Source organism: Leuciscus leuciscus (genome assembly GCF_965113295.1).
Source record: "Leuciscus leuciscus genome assembly, chromosome: 21".
NCBI classification, from domain to species: Eukaryota; Metazoa; Chordata; class Actinopteri; order Cypriniformes; family Leuciscidae; genus Leuciscus; species Leuciscus leuciscus.
The window spans coordinates 5331364-5346106 of record NC_138745.1 but is presented as its reverse complement, the minus strand read 5'-3'; the positions used below and the strand labels follow the sequence as shown (position 1 = coordinate 5346106).

At 41.2% G+C, this 14743-nt stretch overlaps 1 protein-coding gene across 1 annotated transcript; it reads left to right on the top strand.

The window, feature by feature from the left end:
- The first annotated feature begins 11505 nt into the window (after positions 1-11505).
- Positions 11506-14468, top strand: LOC309485315 (uncharacterized protein). Its single transcript, XM_082152128.1, has 2 exons — positions 11506-12944; positions 13298-14468. Exons 1-2 carry the CDS (start codon positions 11544-11546, stop codon positions 13820-13822), a joined length of 1926 nt encoding a protein of 641 aa, XP_082008254.1. The 5' UTR covers positions 11506-11543; the 3' UTR covers positions 13823-14468.
- Positions 14469-14743: the final 275 nt, after the last annotated feature.

Here is a 14743-nt window from a genome sequence, read left to right as displayed (position 1 = left end):
TTCAGAGGTCACAGCAAGATGTTATCAAGTGAACATCATAGCCTCATTTAAACCGATTTCTCCACCACTGACCTGCAATCCTAAGAATCTCCTCTTTGATGGATCTCACAGGTTTGTGTCCAGGAAACAACACAAAAACTCTCAGAAAGAGTGTGAGAGCGAGGCACTTTCCTTCCCACTCTGATACAGTGGCCTTACTAATGTGCTCTGTATCTCCGATGTTATATAGAAAAATGCACAATAAATGAATGTACTGCATTGCAAAAAAATGCTTTTCTTACTTAGCCTTTTTGTCTTGTTGTTTCCAGTCAAAATATCTAAACATTATTAAATCAAGATGCATTTTCTACATAAGAAATCCTCTGGGTTTATCTAAGAAAACCTGCTCCCGACCAGGTTAGGTTCACAGAATAAGTTGCCATGGTAACTGACTCTGAGTATAAGTTACCTCTCTTTCAGAAACGAGCTTGACTTACTCTGCTTTCTCGGGTTTGACATACTGTACCTCCCATTCTGAAACGGAAAACCCAGAGTTTCACTCATTTCAGGGTTAACATACTCAGAGTTTTCACTTAACCTCCTTTCTGAAACAGGCCCCTGATCAATTAATATCTTATGTTGCAAAACAATAGGTGTAAACAAAACAAATAAAGATTTAACAAAAAAGCTGTTCCTGTCTGCACTCAATTCATTGCTTAGCTGTGCAACGCAAGTATGTTGGCATGTTCATACGAGTAGAAAACGATGCTTTGACTGCAAACAGAAGAATGTTCTTCTTCACATGAAAATTCTGATATTTCAAACGGTATCAGAGCCCTGGTCAGAAGCACTAGTTTAAAGTAGAGAATGTTTTACTTATATATTTGTTTCTTACATTAATCACAATGCTGGAACCCATTTTTTTGCATTGTATGCATCCTACAGAGCTTGAATTTCCTCCAGATTAAATATATGCATTTCTGTTCTGATGAAGAAAGTCATATACACCTTGGATGGCATCTGGGTAAGTAAATAATGAGAATCTTTTTGAAACTATGTTGCATTATATTTTTAAACATTATAATAACAGTTTTAAGAGGATAAAACAATGTCAAAGAGAAAAGTGTAAATTGCCCAGCCCAATGAGAGGAACTAGCGCGTGAATTAACCTTAATAGAAAAAAAAAAACAAAAAAAAAAACAAACACCTTCCTTTGGATTGATCTGGCAAGATGTCTGTCGAAACTGGTCAACACACCCAGGTCTGAGAAGAAAATAAATAAATGTTAGTGATTATACATAGCACATGGCAAACGATACTTATCAATAACATTGCATACACTTTTAAATTAAACAGACAATTAACGGTTTAGTAGACCCAAAAATGAAAATTTTGTCATTAATTACTCACCCTCATGTCGGTCCAAACCCGTAAGACCTTTGTTCATCTTCGTTACACAAATTAAGATATTTAATTAACACTTTGAAGGCTCAGAATGGTAGGAAAGACATCGTTAAAATAGTCCTTGTGACTACAGTGGTTCAACCTTTATTTTATGAAGAGACGAGAATACTTTTTGTGCGAGACAAAAACAAAATAATAACTTTATTCAACAATTTCTTCTTTTTTGTATCAGCCTCTGACCCATGGTCACGAGAGCACCACGGCACATGCATGACCTTGTAGTCACATGGACTATTTTAACGATGTCTTTCCTACATTTCTGGGCATTCAAAGTGTTAATTAAATAGCTGTCAATGGAGCCCCCGCCCTGAGCCATCGGATTTCATCAAAAATATCTTAATTTGTGTTCCGAAGGTGAACGAAGGTCGTACGGGTTTGGAACGGCATGAGGTTGAGTAATTAATGACAGCATTTAAATTTTTGAGTGAACTATCCCTTTAAGTAAATAAATGAGGGTGTAGGTTTGTTACCGTAGAGAAAACAACAAAATATCATCCTAACAGAAACGGGGGCCAAGACATGACAGTTTAGCTGAGTGTAAAAGGAAGTGATTGAGTGATTGAGTGTGTGTCTGTAAACTATGGGTGTATTCTGTATGCTACTGGAAACATGCATGTGAATTTGCATGTGCCTCACAAATGCATAAATGTTACTGCATATGTGTGCACAAATTTTGTACATGACTCTGATCTTACAAAATCGGAAATACATCCTTATAAAAGAAAACCAAACCACTTGCAATATTACCTCTTTATAATATTGTTCCAGCTGTTCCAGGCGGGTCAAAGTAGTTCCAGGAATCTTGAGGATTTGACCGCATTACAGTTCCATATCACACCGCCTAACGATTTCAGTTATCTCAAAGGTCCTTAGGGCCTAGAACAGCAAAATAACCAAAACCCACAAAAAATGTATCAAGCAAATAAATGTAACTAACAACAGGATAAAAATTACAAACCTTTTTCATGTTTTATCATCTATGGAACGCATACTCTCTTTTTCCCGCTCTTTATCCCATACAAATGCACAACGATATAGTGCAAGGCAAGCACACACTCTCACATAGACCATAAACGGAAAATGTATTAATAAAATAGTTTTAAAATTAAAAAGCGTACCATTTCTCAGTTGCATAGGCCTATATGTCGCTATTAATAATAATAATAATAATAATAATAATACATTTATTTTATATAGCGCTTTTCATGACACTCAAAGACGCTTTACAGTTAATTGGTTTACATTGAAAGAAAAACTAAAACATCAAACAAACAAGGTATATAGACAGGGTTACATGGATAACAAAAATATAAGAAGGACCAAGGACAAGCAGAAGCAAAGCAAGAGAGGAGACGATGTAAGGGATGAAGATGAAGAACCGGGAAAATCTGTTAACAGGGAAAAGCAAGCTCAAAGAGGTGAGTTTTGAGGGCCTGTTTGAAGGATGTTAAGGTGCTTGACTGTTTGATGTGGTCAGGGAGGGCGTTCCAGAGTGTAGGTGCAGCAGCGGAGAAGGCTCTGTCTCCCCAGGTCCGGTGCTTAGTTCTGATGGTCTTGAGTGTGTCAGCACCAACGGACCTGAGGAGGCGGGCGTGAGTGTGGCGGGTTAGTAGGCCGGAGAGGTATGGAGGGGCAAGGTTGTTAAGGGCTTTGTATGTGAGGAGATGTATTTTGAAGTTGATCCTGTATTTGACTGGGAGCCAGTGGAGGTTATAGAGGACAGGGGTGATATGTTCGCGGCGGCGGGTGGAGGTGAGAAGGCGGGCAGCTGAGTTCTGTACATATTGAAGTTTATCAATGGTTTTGTTTGGTAGTCCGTAAAGAATGCTGTTGCAATAGTCCAATCTGGAGGTGATAAGGGCATGGATGAGTGATTTAGCTGCAATGGTAGACAGGGAGGGACGTAGCCGTGCAATGTTACGGAGGTGAAAGAAGGCAATTTTGGTGATGTGGTTGACATGTGGTACAAAGGAGAGGGTAGGATCGAAGATGGTTCCAAGGTTGCGGATGTAGGTGGAAGTGGTGACATTGGAGCCGTCGATGTTGAGGGAAAATGTCTGGGCATGTTGGGTGAGGGAGTTAGGACCAATTATGAGAATCTCTGATTTATTGCAGTTGAGTTGGAGAAAGTTTTCTTGCATCCATGATTTAATGTCAGTGAGGCAGGCTGTAAGGGTTGAGTGGGTGGAGGCTGTGATGGTCTTTGAGGAGAGATAGAGTTGGGTGTCATCAGCATAGCAGTGGAAGTGGAGACCATGTTGACGGAGGATCTGTCCAAGGGGGAGCATGTACAGGATGAAGAGAAGGGGGCCAAGAACTGAACCCTGGGGGACACCATGAGTGACTGGAGTGGCAGAAGACATGCAGTTGTTTATAGAGATATAATGGTGTCTGTCAGAGAGATAGGAGGTGAACCAGGTTAGTACGGAGCCAGTTATTCCAATTAGGTGCTGAAGGCGTGAAAGGAGGATGGAGTGTTTGATGGTGTCAAAGGCTGCACTGAGGTCTAGGAGGATGAGGATGGTGAGGAGACCAGAGTCGGCAGCAAGTAGAATGTCGTTGGTGATTTTGAGGAGGGCAGTTTCGGTGCTGTGTTTAGATCGGAAGCCAGATTGGAATGGTTCATATAGATTATTGGAGTTGAGGTATATTTGAAGTTGAGTTGCAACAGCGCGCTCCAGGATTTTGGACAGAAATGGGAGGCTTGAGATGGGACGGTAACTGTCGGGAATGTCTGGGTCCAAACCAGGTTTTTTCAATATGGGGGTGATGGCAGCAAGCTTGAGCGGTGAGGGGACAATACCGGAGGCCAGAGAGGAGTTGATTAAGTTGGTGATGAGGGGGGAAAGTGAGGGGAGGCAAACCTTGGTAAGAAATGTGGGAATAGGATCAAGCGGAGAGGTTGAGGACTTCATGCTGGAGATTATGGTTGATACTTCAGTTTCAGTGATTGGAGAGAATGAAGAGAGAGAATGGGATGGAGGGGAGGGTGGTGGAGGTCCAGGGGTTGGGTAGGGGGTGCTATGAGCTAGTTGATTATGGATGATGTCGATCTTGGTTTTGAAGAAGGAGAGGAACAACTCACACTTAGTGGTGGTGAAGGAGTTGGAGATTGTGTTCATGGGTTTCAGAAGTTTGTTGATTGTAGAGAAGAGGGTCTTGGGACTGTTGGAGCCGGATTGGATGACAGAGGAGTAGTAGGAGGAGCGGGCAGAGTTGAGGGCGTCTTTGTATTGTTGTCTGTGAAGTTTGTAGGCTTCCAGGTGGACAGTAAGACCGGTTTTTTTGGTGAGTCGTTCCAGTTGTCGGCATTTGGCTTTGAGGAGGCGGAGTTGGTTAGTGTACCAAGGTGCGGAGTGTGTGAAGGAGACGGATTTGGTTTTAAGGGGGGCGATGGTATTGAGACAGGATGAGAGTACATCATTGTAGGCGTTGACGAGGACAGTTGGGGACGTGTTTAGAAGTGCTATTCTTGAAGCACTTCTCTGTTAGCTCTAGTGACGTTTTGAATTAGCAACTGAGGGGGTGCGTTCAAGTCCTCCTGGGAAGTTCGTACGTACGAGGTGGGAAGTCGTGTTTACGACGTGAGGTGCGTTCAAGTCAGTTTCGTCGGAGCAAGATGGCGGTGTACCTTCTTTTAATGGATTACACGAAAATACAGCAAGGTTTGTTAACTCCTGCTTATAGAAAATGAGGAACAAAGAATGCGCATCAGGTGTGTTTTTCTTTTTATGTTTTTAATTAACTTATGAAGCCAATGTAAACTGTATCATTATATACTTATTATATAATTGTTATATTACAATGATATCATATTTTGTGCAGAAAGCTTACTTTGTTATAAATGAAAAAGCCTTACAATGTCACTGCTAAATACCTGCAAGTATTGTGATATATATTTTACTATCACTTTTCTCTCAATTAAAATTTACCATCAACTACAGACGTTGCATCCATTGATTCCGCCATGTTTAGGCAAAACTTGCATATAAGGACAAATTAGAAAAGGATTTCAGTAGTATGAACACCAGGCAGGCCTTTCAGAAGGTGAAAACACTCACTGGAACCACTTCGAATGCCAGCATTCCTACATCTACTGATCCCAGCTCGTTCACCAAAGACCTGAACAAATTTTATGCCAGGTTTGACACCCTGAACTGCACCACTGAATGTGAAAGACTGCTCAGGAGCCTACCCACTCCTGAAGAGCCACATTTTGTCACATTAACGGTGGGAAATGTCCATCAGCAGCTCAGGAGGTGCCACACTGGCAAGGCCCCCGGCCCAGATGGAATCACCGGGAGGCTGCTCAAGAATTGTGCCCTGGAGCTATCTCCTGTTCTTCATTCACTTTTTAAAGAGTCACTACAGACAGCAACTGTCCCCGCCCTCTGGAAAACTGCCACTATCATTCCTGTACCCAAAAGACCTCGCCCCTGTGAACTGAATCATTACAGACCAGTAGCACTTACTTCTGTAATAGCAAAATGTCTTGAGAAACTGGTATTAAACTCCTTCCTTCCAGTTGTTGGCCCACAGCTGGATCCTTACCAGTTTGCCTACAAGGCCAAAAGAAGAACAGAGGATGCTGTTGCATGCCTCCTTCATACTCTCCTCCAACATCTGCTTCTCCTGGCCATTATGCCAGGATTCTCTTTATAGACTTCAGCTCCGCCTTCAATACAATACAACGCCATCTCATGATAACTAAACTCCAACAACGTCATGTGCCTCCTCTTTTCATCCACTGGATCTATAATTTTCTCAGTGATAGACCACAGGCAGTAAGGGTGGGTAGTGTAACATCCTCCACCATTACTGTCAACACTGGAGTCCCTCAAGGCTGCGTCCTTAGTCCCTTCCTCTACACACTATATACTAACAACTGCCGTAGCCCCTCCAACATCACAAAGTATTTCAAATACTCGGATGACACAGCCATACTCGCCCTCCTCACCGGCACGGAATCAGTCACAGCATATCACCAATCTGTTGCCAATTTCACCCAATTGTGTACAGAGAGTCATCTCCTCCTTAACACTACTAAAACAAAGGAACTTATCCTGGACACACGCCAAAAATCTTCCACCGCTCACTGCCATATTTCCATCAGTGGTCAGTCAGTAGACATTGTGGACAGCTTTAGGTACCTTGGCATTATTTTGGACAATAAATTGAGTTTTCACCATCACACCACAGACATTCAAAGGCGCTGCCAACAGAGACTATCTGTCATACGTAAACTCAGAACTTTCTCAGTCAAACCACATCTTCTTCTCCTTTTGTACCGCAGTATCATTGAACCCATTCTTCTGTACTGTGCCACCTGCTATTTCACTATGCTTACTCTCACTAATAGGAACAAGCTTTTTAAAATCACTAACACTTCCTCAAAAATAATTGGTCTTCCAACACCCAACTTGCCGGCTCTCATTGATGATGCTACCATTCGCAGAGCAAACACCATCGTACAAAATCCGAGCCACCCTCTTAACTCATGTTTCACCCTTCTTCCCTCAGGTCGCAGATACAGACAGCTACCCCATAAAAAAATCACGACTTGGGAAAAGCTTTGTAATCTCGGCTATAAGAGCGTTGAATTCGCAGAAAGTTTAATTTATTTATGTGTACAAAATTCTGTGTGGTATTTGTATGTTATGAGTGTTGAATGTCGCTCCTGGTACAGACTGTGGAAACAAATTTCCTCTATTGAGGACAATAAAGAATGAATATGAATATGTTTCTCACTGACACGCCCCCAACTCGTACAGATCGGGGCTTAAAGAAAATCCAGAGCTCCCCACTGGTATTTACGACATTGTGGTGGTGTTCAAGTGCGTTCAACTCGTAATTACGATCTATACGAGATGACTTGAACGCACCATTGGTATCTGATTATAAGAAATACCTTGAGGTGTGGTCACCGAGGAGGATTAGCCTAACTGATGACGAGCCATTGAATTTCACTTCGAGTCGTGGTTGCCTGCATTACAACCTCGGATGTGCATTATTTTTCAAATAATTCAGCAGCCCTTCGTCAATTATTCCCAAACCTAGAGTTATAATCTGATGGAGAACACTGACTAGTGGAATGCCTCACCTAAGAATGATCTATCTGGCTACAAACACGAGATTCACGCCAAATAACTTAACGTTGGTACAGTCGAAAAAGGTGAAGTTGAGTGCAACATAGTAAAATAACAACAAAGACTTAAAAACTTGCCTTGAACAATTGCCTTCTTTAGGTGACGCAGAGGTAAGAGTTTTGAAAAGATGCCGTTGACCGCTTTCTGCAGGAGAGGAGGCGAGAGAGAGTTCGTGTTGAAGTAGCTCCACCCCCATGTGCTGCTTTTTTACAGCGTTTTTCACAGAAATAAACCGGTTTACTGTTAAATGCTGTACATTTACTGCAAGTGTTTAATTTAACGACCATTAGCTGTAAATTTACACAATTTAGCTGTTTATTGAAATAACAGTATTTTACTGTTGGAAATTGGCTGTAATTTTACAGCATTTAAAAAAAAAATCTGGATATTTGTATTTAATTTACATATATTTGCAACTGTGTCTGTAACATTTTATAAGGTTTCGTTAGTTTACATTAGCTAACTACTTTAGATAACATGAACTAAGAATGAACAATACTTCTACAGCATTTATTAATCTTAGTTAATGCTAATTTCAGTGTTTACTAATACGTTATTAAAATCAAAAGTTGTATTTGTTAACATTAGTTAATGCACTGTGAACTTACATGAACAATGAACAGCAGTATTTCTATTAACTAACATTAACAAAGATGAATAAATACTATAACAAATATTTTGCTCATTGTTAGTTCATGTTAGCTAAAATAATAACTAATGTTAACAAATGAGACCTTATGCCATAAAGAAACACTAAGCAATGCAAATAAATGAGTGGAAATCATTTTAATTATTCATTTCTTCAGTCTTGTCATATGTGGCGGGATGGGTGATTTGTTTTGCTTTCGTCATTATTTGTTTTCCAGCCTATTATCTGCGCCCTCTGGGCTATAAAGGAAGTAGCGCATGTTCTGCCTGTTATGCGTCACTTTTTGTGAACTTTTCCCGCCATCACTTCCTGGGAACCGTATGCGATCACCCGAGCCGGTAAGGAGAATATACTGTTAGTTGTTTGTAGGTTTTGAAGAGTATTCGTTACAGAGAAGTGCGTTCTGTCTAAATGTACATTTTAGAGACGCTGATCTGTTTTGGAGAACGACACCCGGTTACTAACGTAACCTCGGTTCTCTCTAGAGAGGGAACGAGTGTTGCGTTAGTTTAGCTTACGCTAAGGGAAAACTCCTTTTCTCGAGAATACTGAAGCAAAAAATTATCCTTAATTTTTAGAATGTAAAACGCATTTGCTGCAGCAGGCAGACATAGGCGAGACAGCTCACGCGCCTATTGGCTGCTCTTCGGCAACTGCTGCAACCTATCAGTGCGTCTTGGCATGACTCCAGCGCCAATGGGAAGCCTTCCCTCGCTGTTGTCATGGCCCGCCAAAAGGGGTGTGGCTTCAGCCTATAAAAACCCCTCGCCCAAGTTGCACAAGTGATTTCAGTCGACTGGAAGCGAAACCAAAGTGCAGCACAAGCACGGCAGGCTACGCAACACTCGTTCCCTCTCTAGAGAGAACCGAGGTTACGTTAGTAACCGAGTGTCGTTCTCTTACGAGAGTACTCTCGTGTTGCGTAAGTTTAGCTTACGCTACGGGAACCCTATGTAAAGCGCCGTGCGTGCTGAATTTCCAACACTTATGTCCCAAGGGCAGTAGCCCGGGGCTCATGGATAAGTGAAGTGATCGCAACAGCGGAACAGGGCGGGACGACCCGGTGTTATGAGATAGGTGCATACACATATATATATACAGTTAAGGCAGTATGACCACCTTAAACTGCATAAGCCCACAGGACATTGCAGCATATCAACAGTCTAATCAAACTGAGTTCGGTAGACAATGTTAATATAGCATAATCAGTCTGAGAGCAGTCTAGCCTGTAAGGCGGGTACTTCCAGGTTATAAAACCTTACAAATGTAGACAGCGAGGCCCAGCCTGCTGCCATACAAATGTCATGGAGTGAGACCCCACTTGTCCATGCCCACGACGAGGCCATACCTCTAGTCGAGTGGGCCCTAACCCCCAAAGGGCAATCCAGGCCCTTGGACGCATAAGCTGACGCAATAGCGTCCAATATCCATCTGGATAGGGTCTGTTTCAAGATGGCTAGCCCTTTGACGCTTCCACCAAACGAAACGAAAAGCTGCTCCGTTTGCCTAAAGGCAGCAGAGCGCTCCACATAAATCCTTAAAGCCCTTACTGGGCAGAGGAAGTTAGCCCCAGCCTCACTGTCAGACGCAGGGAGGGCCGAAAGGGAAATAACTTGCGCTCTAAGGGAGTTGCAAGCACTTTTGGGACATAACCATGCCTTGGTTTGAGGATGACCTTAGATTCATTAGGTCCAAATTCCAGGCACGTAGCGCTCACCGAGAGCGCGTGCAGATCAAGGTTATAATTGTTAACGAAAACGAACGAAAAAATGAAAAGTAGGTGGGAAAAAACATTGTCTTAACTGAAATAAAAATTAAAACGAGGCATTACAAAAAAACGATAACTAACTAAAACTGTAATGTGTGTTTGGCAAAACTAACTAAAATAAAATAAAATTATAGAGTAAATGTCCTTAGTTTTCGTCTTTGTCAAGGTCTTTAATTTTTTAACGCTATTTAAAACCAGTGATGGGAATAACGGCGTTATAAATAACGCCGTTACTAACGGCATTACTTTTTCCAGTAACGAGTAATCTAATTGATTACTCTTCTCATTTTAATAACGCCGTTACCGTTACTGTAATGCGGCGCGTTACTATAACTGATGAAGCTTATTTTTTTTTCATCAGACCAACTAGATCTCTGAGCGAGAGGCAAATACTTTTTTTTTCTGTTCTTCCTTGGTTAGTGGGCAGAGCACGAGACAAGCGCATAAATGCTGACGATTGGCTGAGGTAGAGTAAAATTTCATTGTAAGCCAATCAGAGGTAGAGTTGGGCGGGTGTTCGAAAGCACGCATAGTAGTGATGGGCATTCGGCTCTTTTGACTCAGCTCACTGAAAAGAGCCGGCTAGTCTTTTGGCTCACAAACGGCTCTTTAAATGACTTTGACTATAATATTTCAATTTTAATTACATAATTATTTAATTTATATAGGCTAAATTTGTAAAAAATAGAGTCGGCTCTTCAGATATGCGAGCCAGCTCCCGACGTTCACCTAAAAGAGCCGGCTCTTAGAGTCGGCTCATTCGCGAATCGCGAACGACCCATCAAAAGCTCATTCGCGAACGAGTCGATCCATCATCACTAACGCGCTCATTCGCGAACGACCCATCATCACTAAAGCCGCCTTTCCACTGCACACGACATTCGCATTCGATTGTCGCATTTCACCCCCTGGTGTCAGTCGCACAGAACTTTGAAATTGGTCGTTAAGCAACCGTTACCCTCGGCTATTCACAATGGTAAAATGAATGATTCTAATGAATGTAATGCATGCATGAATATATACACACAAAACGAATGACCCTCAATACATCTAATATAAAAAACTGTCGATTTTATAGAGATAATCAATATAAATATTGATTTAATAATGATACAAATATTTTTTCAGCCATAATTATTAATAACCGTCATTTTGCAGGAATAGCATTTACATTAAAGTATTAAAATATTGGTAATTCTAGCTTTGCGCTCATAGTTTTGATTAGAATACATCACATTCGGTCGACCGGTCGCATACGGTCTAGCCGCAGAAGTTCAGATATTTGAACGCATCCGAAGCTCAAATCGGATCCGAAATTTCCGCATACGCATATGATCGGAACTCCCCGCAGCTCCCGTACGACTCTCCATTGGAAATGAATGACTTCCGGTCCGACGGCTGTCGTTTGTCATTTCCAGTGGAAAGGCGGCTTAACGCTCATGAATTGCGAACGACCCATCATAACGCATAGTCGGACAGGACAGGACAGGACAGGACAGGACAGGACACACAAGGAACAACACAACGAGAGACAGGTATGGCGACGAGCCCAAATAATCCAAAAGTAGCCTTCTCTAAATGGAAGTATAGACATTACTTTTTCCTTCAAGAAATTAAAGGAACGAATGTAATCGTGAAATGCACATTATGCCCTGGGCAAAAGTGCCTATCCACGTCAGTGTCAAGTAATTCAAACTTACTCAAACATCTTTCAACGTTGCATGCTTCCACGAAATTAGTGGCCATGACCACCGAAGGAGAAGAAGACAGTGCCACAAAACCTAAGCAACTGAAGCTTGATTTTAAGGCCCCACCAAACATTTTGTCTCAGACCGAACTGAACAAACTGGTAGCCAGGTATGTAGTGGAGGATATGCTGCCATTATCTACGGTTGAGTCGGACTCATTCAGGGCACTAGTTGCCAAAATACCGGTCAGAGGAGGGGTATCCCTACCGTGTAGAAAGACGTTTTCAAACTATATAGACGCCCAATATTCTCAAATGAATGCGGAGCTCAAACAAACGTTTGAGAAGTTAGAATATGTGTCTACCACAGCAGACATATGGACTGCATGTAACAAGAGCTATCTAGGCGTAACGGCGCATTGGATAAATCCGCAAAGCATGGAGCGAGGTAAGGCAGCCCTGGCATGCAGGAGGTTCAAGGGACGCCATACATACGACAAAATTGCAACGGCGCTTGATCAAATCTACTCCTCATATGGGATATCATTCAAAATCACCACAACAGTCACAGATAGTGGCTCAAATTTTGTAAAGGCCTTCAAAATGTATCAGATGGAGCGGGATGATGAGGATGATGATGAGGATGATGAAGTGACGTTTACTGACATCAGTGAGGCCTTGCAGACCCGTGTTGTTTTTGATGATGATGGTGGTGATGATGAAGATGATACTGTGATCACGTTGCCGCCACATCAGAGATGTGCGTCACACACCCTAAACCTGGTATCATGCACTGATATTGACAAGTGGTTACTGTCAACACCTGGAACAAAACCTGTTTACAGAAGTGCCACCACAAAATGCACAGGGTTGTGGAATAAGGCTAGTAGGTCAACGGTGGCTGCAGAGACTGTGCATGATGCCATTTCTAAGAAGCTGTTAGTCCCTTGCACCACAAGATGGAACTCATTTTATGATGCCCTGGCTCGTATATCTGGGATTCCTATAGTTGATCTGTACACCATCTCATCCAAGTTTGGATTGACAGCCATCACAGAACGAGAACACCAGTTCATAAGGGAATACTGTACGGTCATGAAGCCACTTACAGTTGCTTTAGACATTCTTCAGGGAGAAGATCATTGTTTCCATGGCACACTCCTACCCACGCTGGAGACATTGATATTCAAGACCCTGCAACTGAAGAGTGGCCTGCACATCCTAATTGACCTTCCAGAGGCAATTGTCACAGTAAGAACTTTCATTTATTTTAAGATCTTCAACACATTACCCAATAAATTCATTTTATTATATGAATGGGAAAAGAAACTCTATTCTATTCTAGCCTAGCCTTTACAGTTATGATACATTATGACTACAGATGATGGACCTTTAAAGCCTTGTTGTAAAGTAATGAATGTATAGGCATATAGGGAAATAAATATAGGCTAATGTAAAATTAAACATCTATAAATATGTTCATAATGGTCTATAATGCTCGTTCTCTCTCTCTCTCTCTCTCTCTCTCTCTCTCTCTGATAATATAATATTATTATAATAATTATAATAATATAATATAATTGCATTCTTATGTATCATTTCAGGCAATCAAGACAAGATTTGCAGAGGTGCTGGAGAGCGAGTGTGCTGTCTTGGCTGCTGTGACTTTGCCCAAGTTCAAACTGCGTTGGCTGCGGACACAGGACAGGAAGGACAAGGCCAAGGCAAGTCTGCTGGAAGAGTGTCGGAAAATTGTCCAAGAAGACCAGCAAGCAGGTACCAACCCACCAACACGCCACCTCAGCACAGACTCTGCCATAGAGGATGAGTTCTTTTCCTTTGAGGATGAGGATGACACCTCTGCTACTGCTGAAAGTCAAGTTGCTGACTATTTAAAATCAGGAGAACAAGGGATAGACTCTCTTAATGGTTTTGCACTGATAAAGAAAATTGCACTCTGTTATAATGCAGCCACTCCATCCAGTGCCCCAGTAGAGAGACTTTTTAGCCTGGGGAAGCTAGTCTTGACTCCACTGAGGAACAGGCTCTCTGACCAGAAGTTTGAGAAGCTTTTGGTTTTGAGATACAACCACTGGTTCAATGACAAGAATGGGTGGATGGATATCTAGATAGGGTAGCTTGGATGAATGGGGAGAATAAAATGATGGATGGGGAGAATAGAATGATGGATAGATAGATGAATGGATAGAATAATGAATGCATGGATGTATAGATGAATGAAGGAATGTTCAGGAGCTAAAGTTGGATACAGTATGTCTAAAGTTGTGTTGCATCTTTTTACATTTGCAGGTTTGCACTAAAAAGAGTGTATTTTTTTTTTGTTTTATAAATTTTTGGTACATTGCTTAAAGAGCATAATTTAATTTAGATTTATTTGTTGGCTGGCTGCAGCCTCTTGAAGTAAGATTGTCAATGGCCAGAGTATGAGATTTATTTTTATGGAGATGTATTTTTTAATTTTTTTTTTATGTATTACCTACCTGTTTATATCCTTCGTTTTGCTATACATTGCACTTTCCAGTTACATTGAAAGCACCTAATATTGTTACACTGTTCTACTTGAAGTACAGTATTTTTTCAGTAATTTTTTTTTTTTTTTTTTGCACTACAAAGAGTGTATATATTTGTTATTTCTTTTTGGTATATTGCTTAACAAACTTAATTTAATTTTGCCCAGTTGTGGCCTGTTGAGGGGCAATAAATATCAAAAGTTCCAAAACATCTATTGTGTTATTTGCATTGATCCACTATATAAACATATCTACATACATGGCATTTGATTGGAGGCTAGTCTCACTTTGTCCCACAGCAACATTTTTTTTTTTTTTTGATGTGTGTACAATGTTTCATGTTTCTGTTAATAATGTATTGTATTAAGTGTCCATTTCATTATAATATTCAGATTTATCATAAATAATTGAACATGCACATGTATTTTAAGTTCCGTTAAAGAGGGGTAGAGGTGGGGTCACATTTGAGCATTTAAAATTTAATTTTACTTGAAAGTAACGCAATAGTTACTTTCTTAA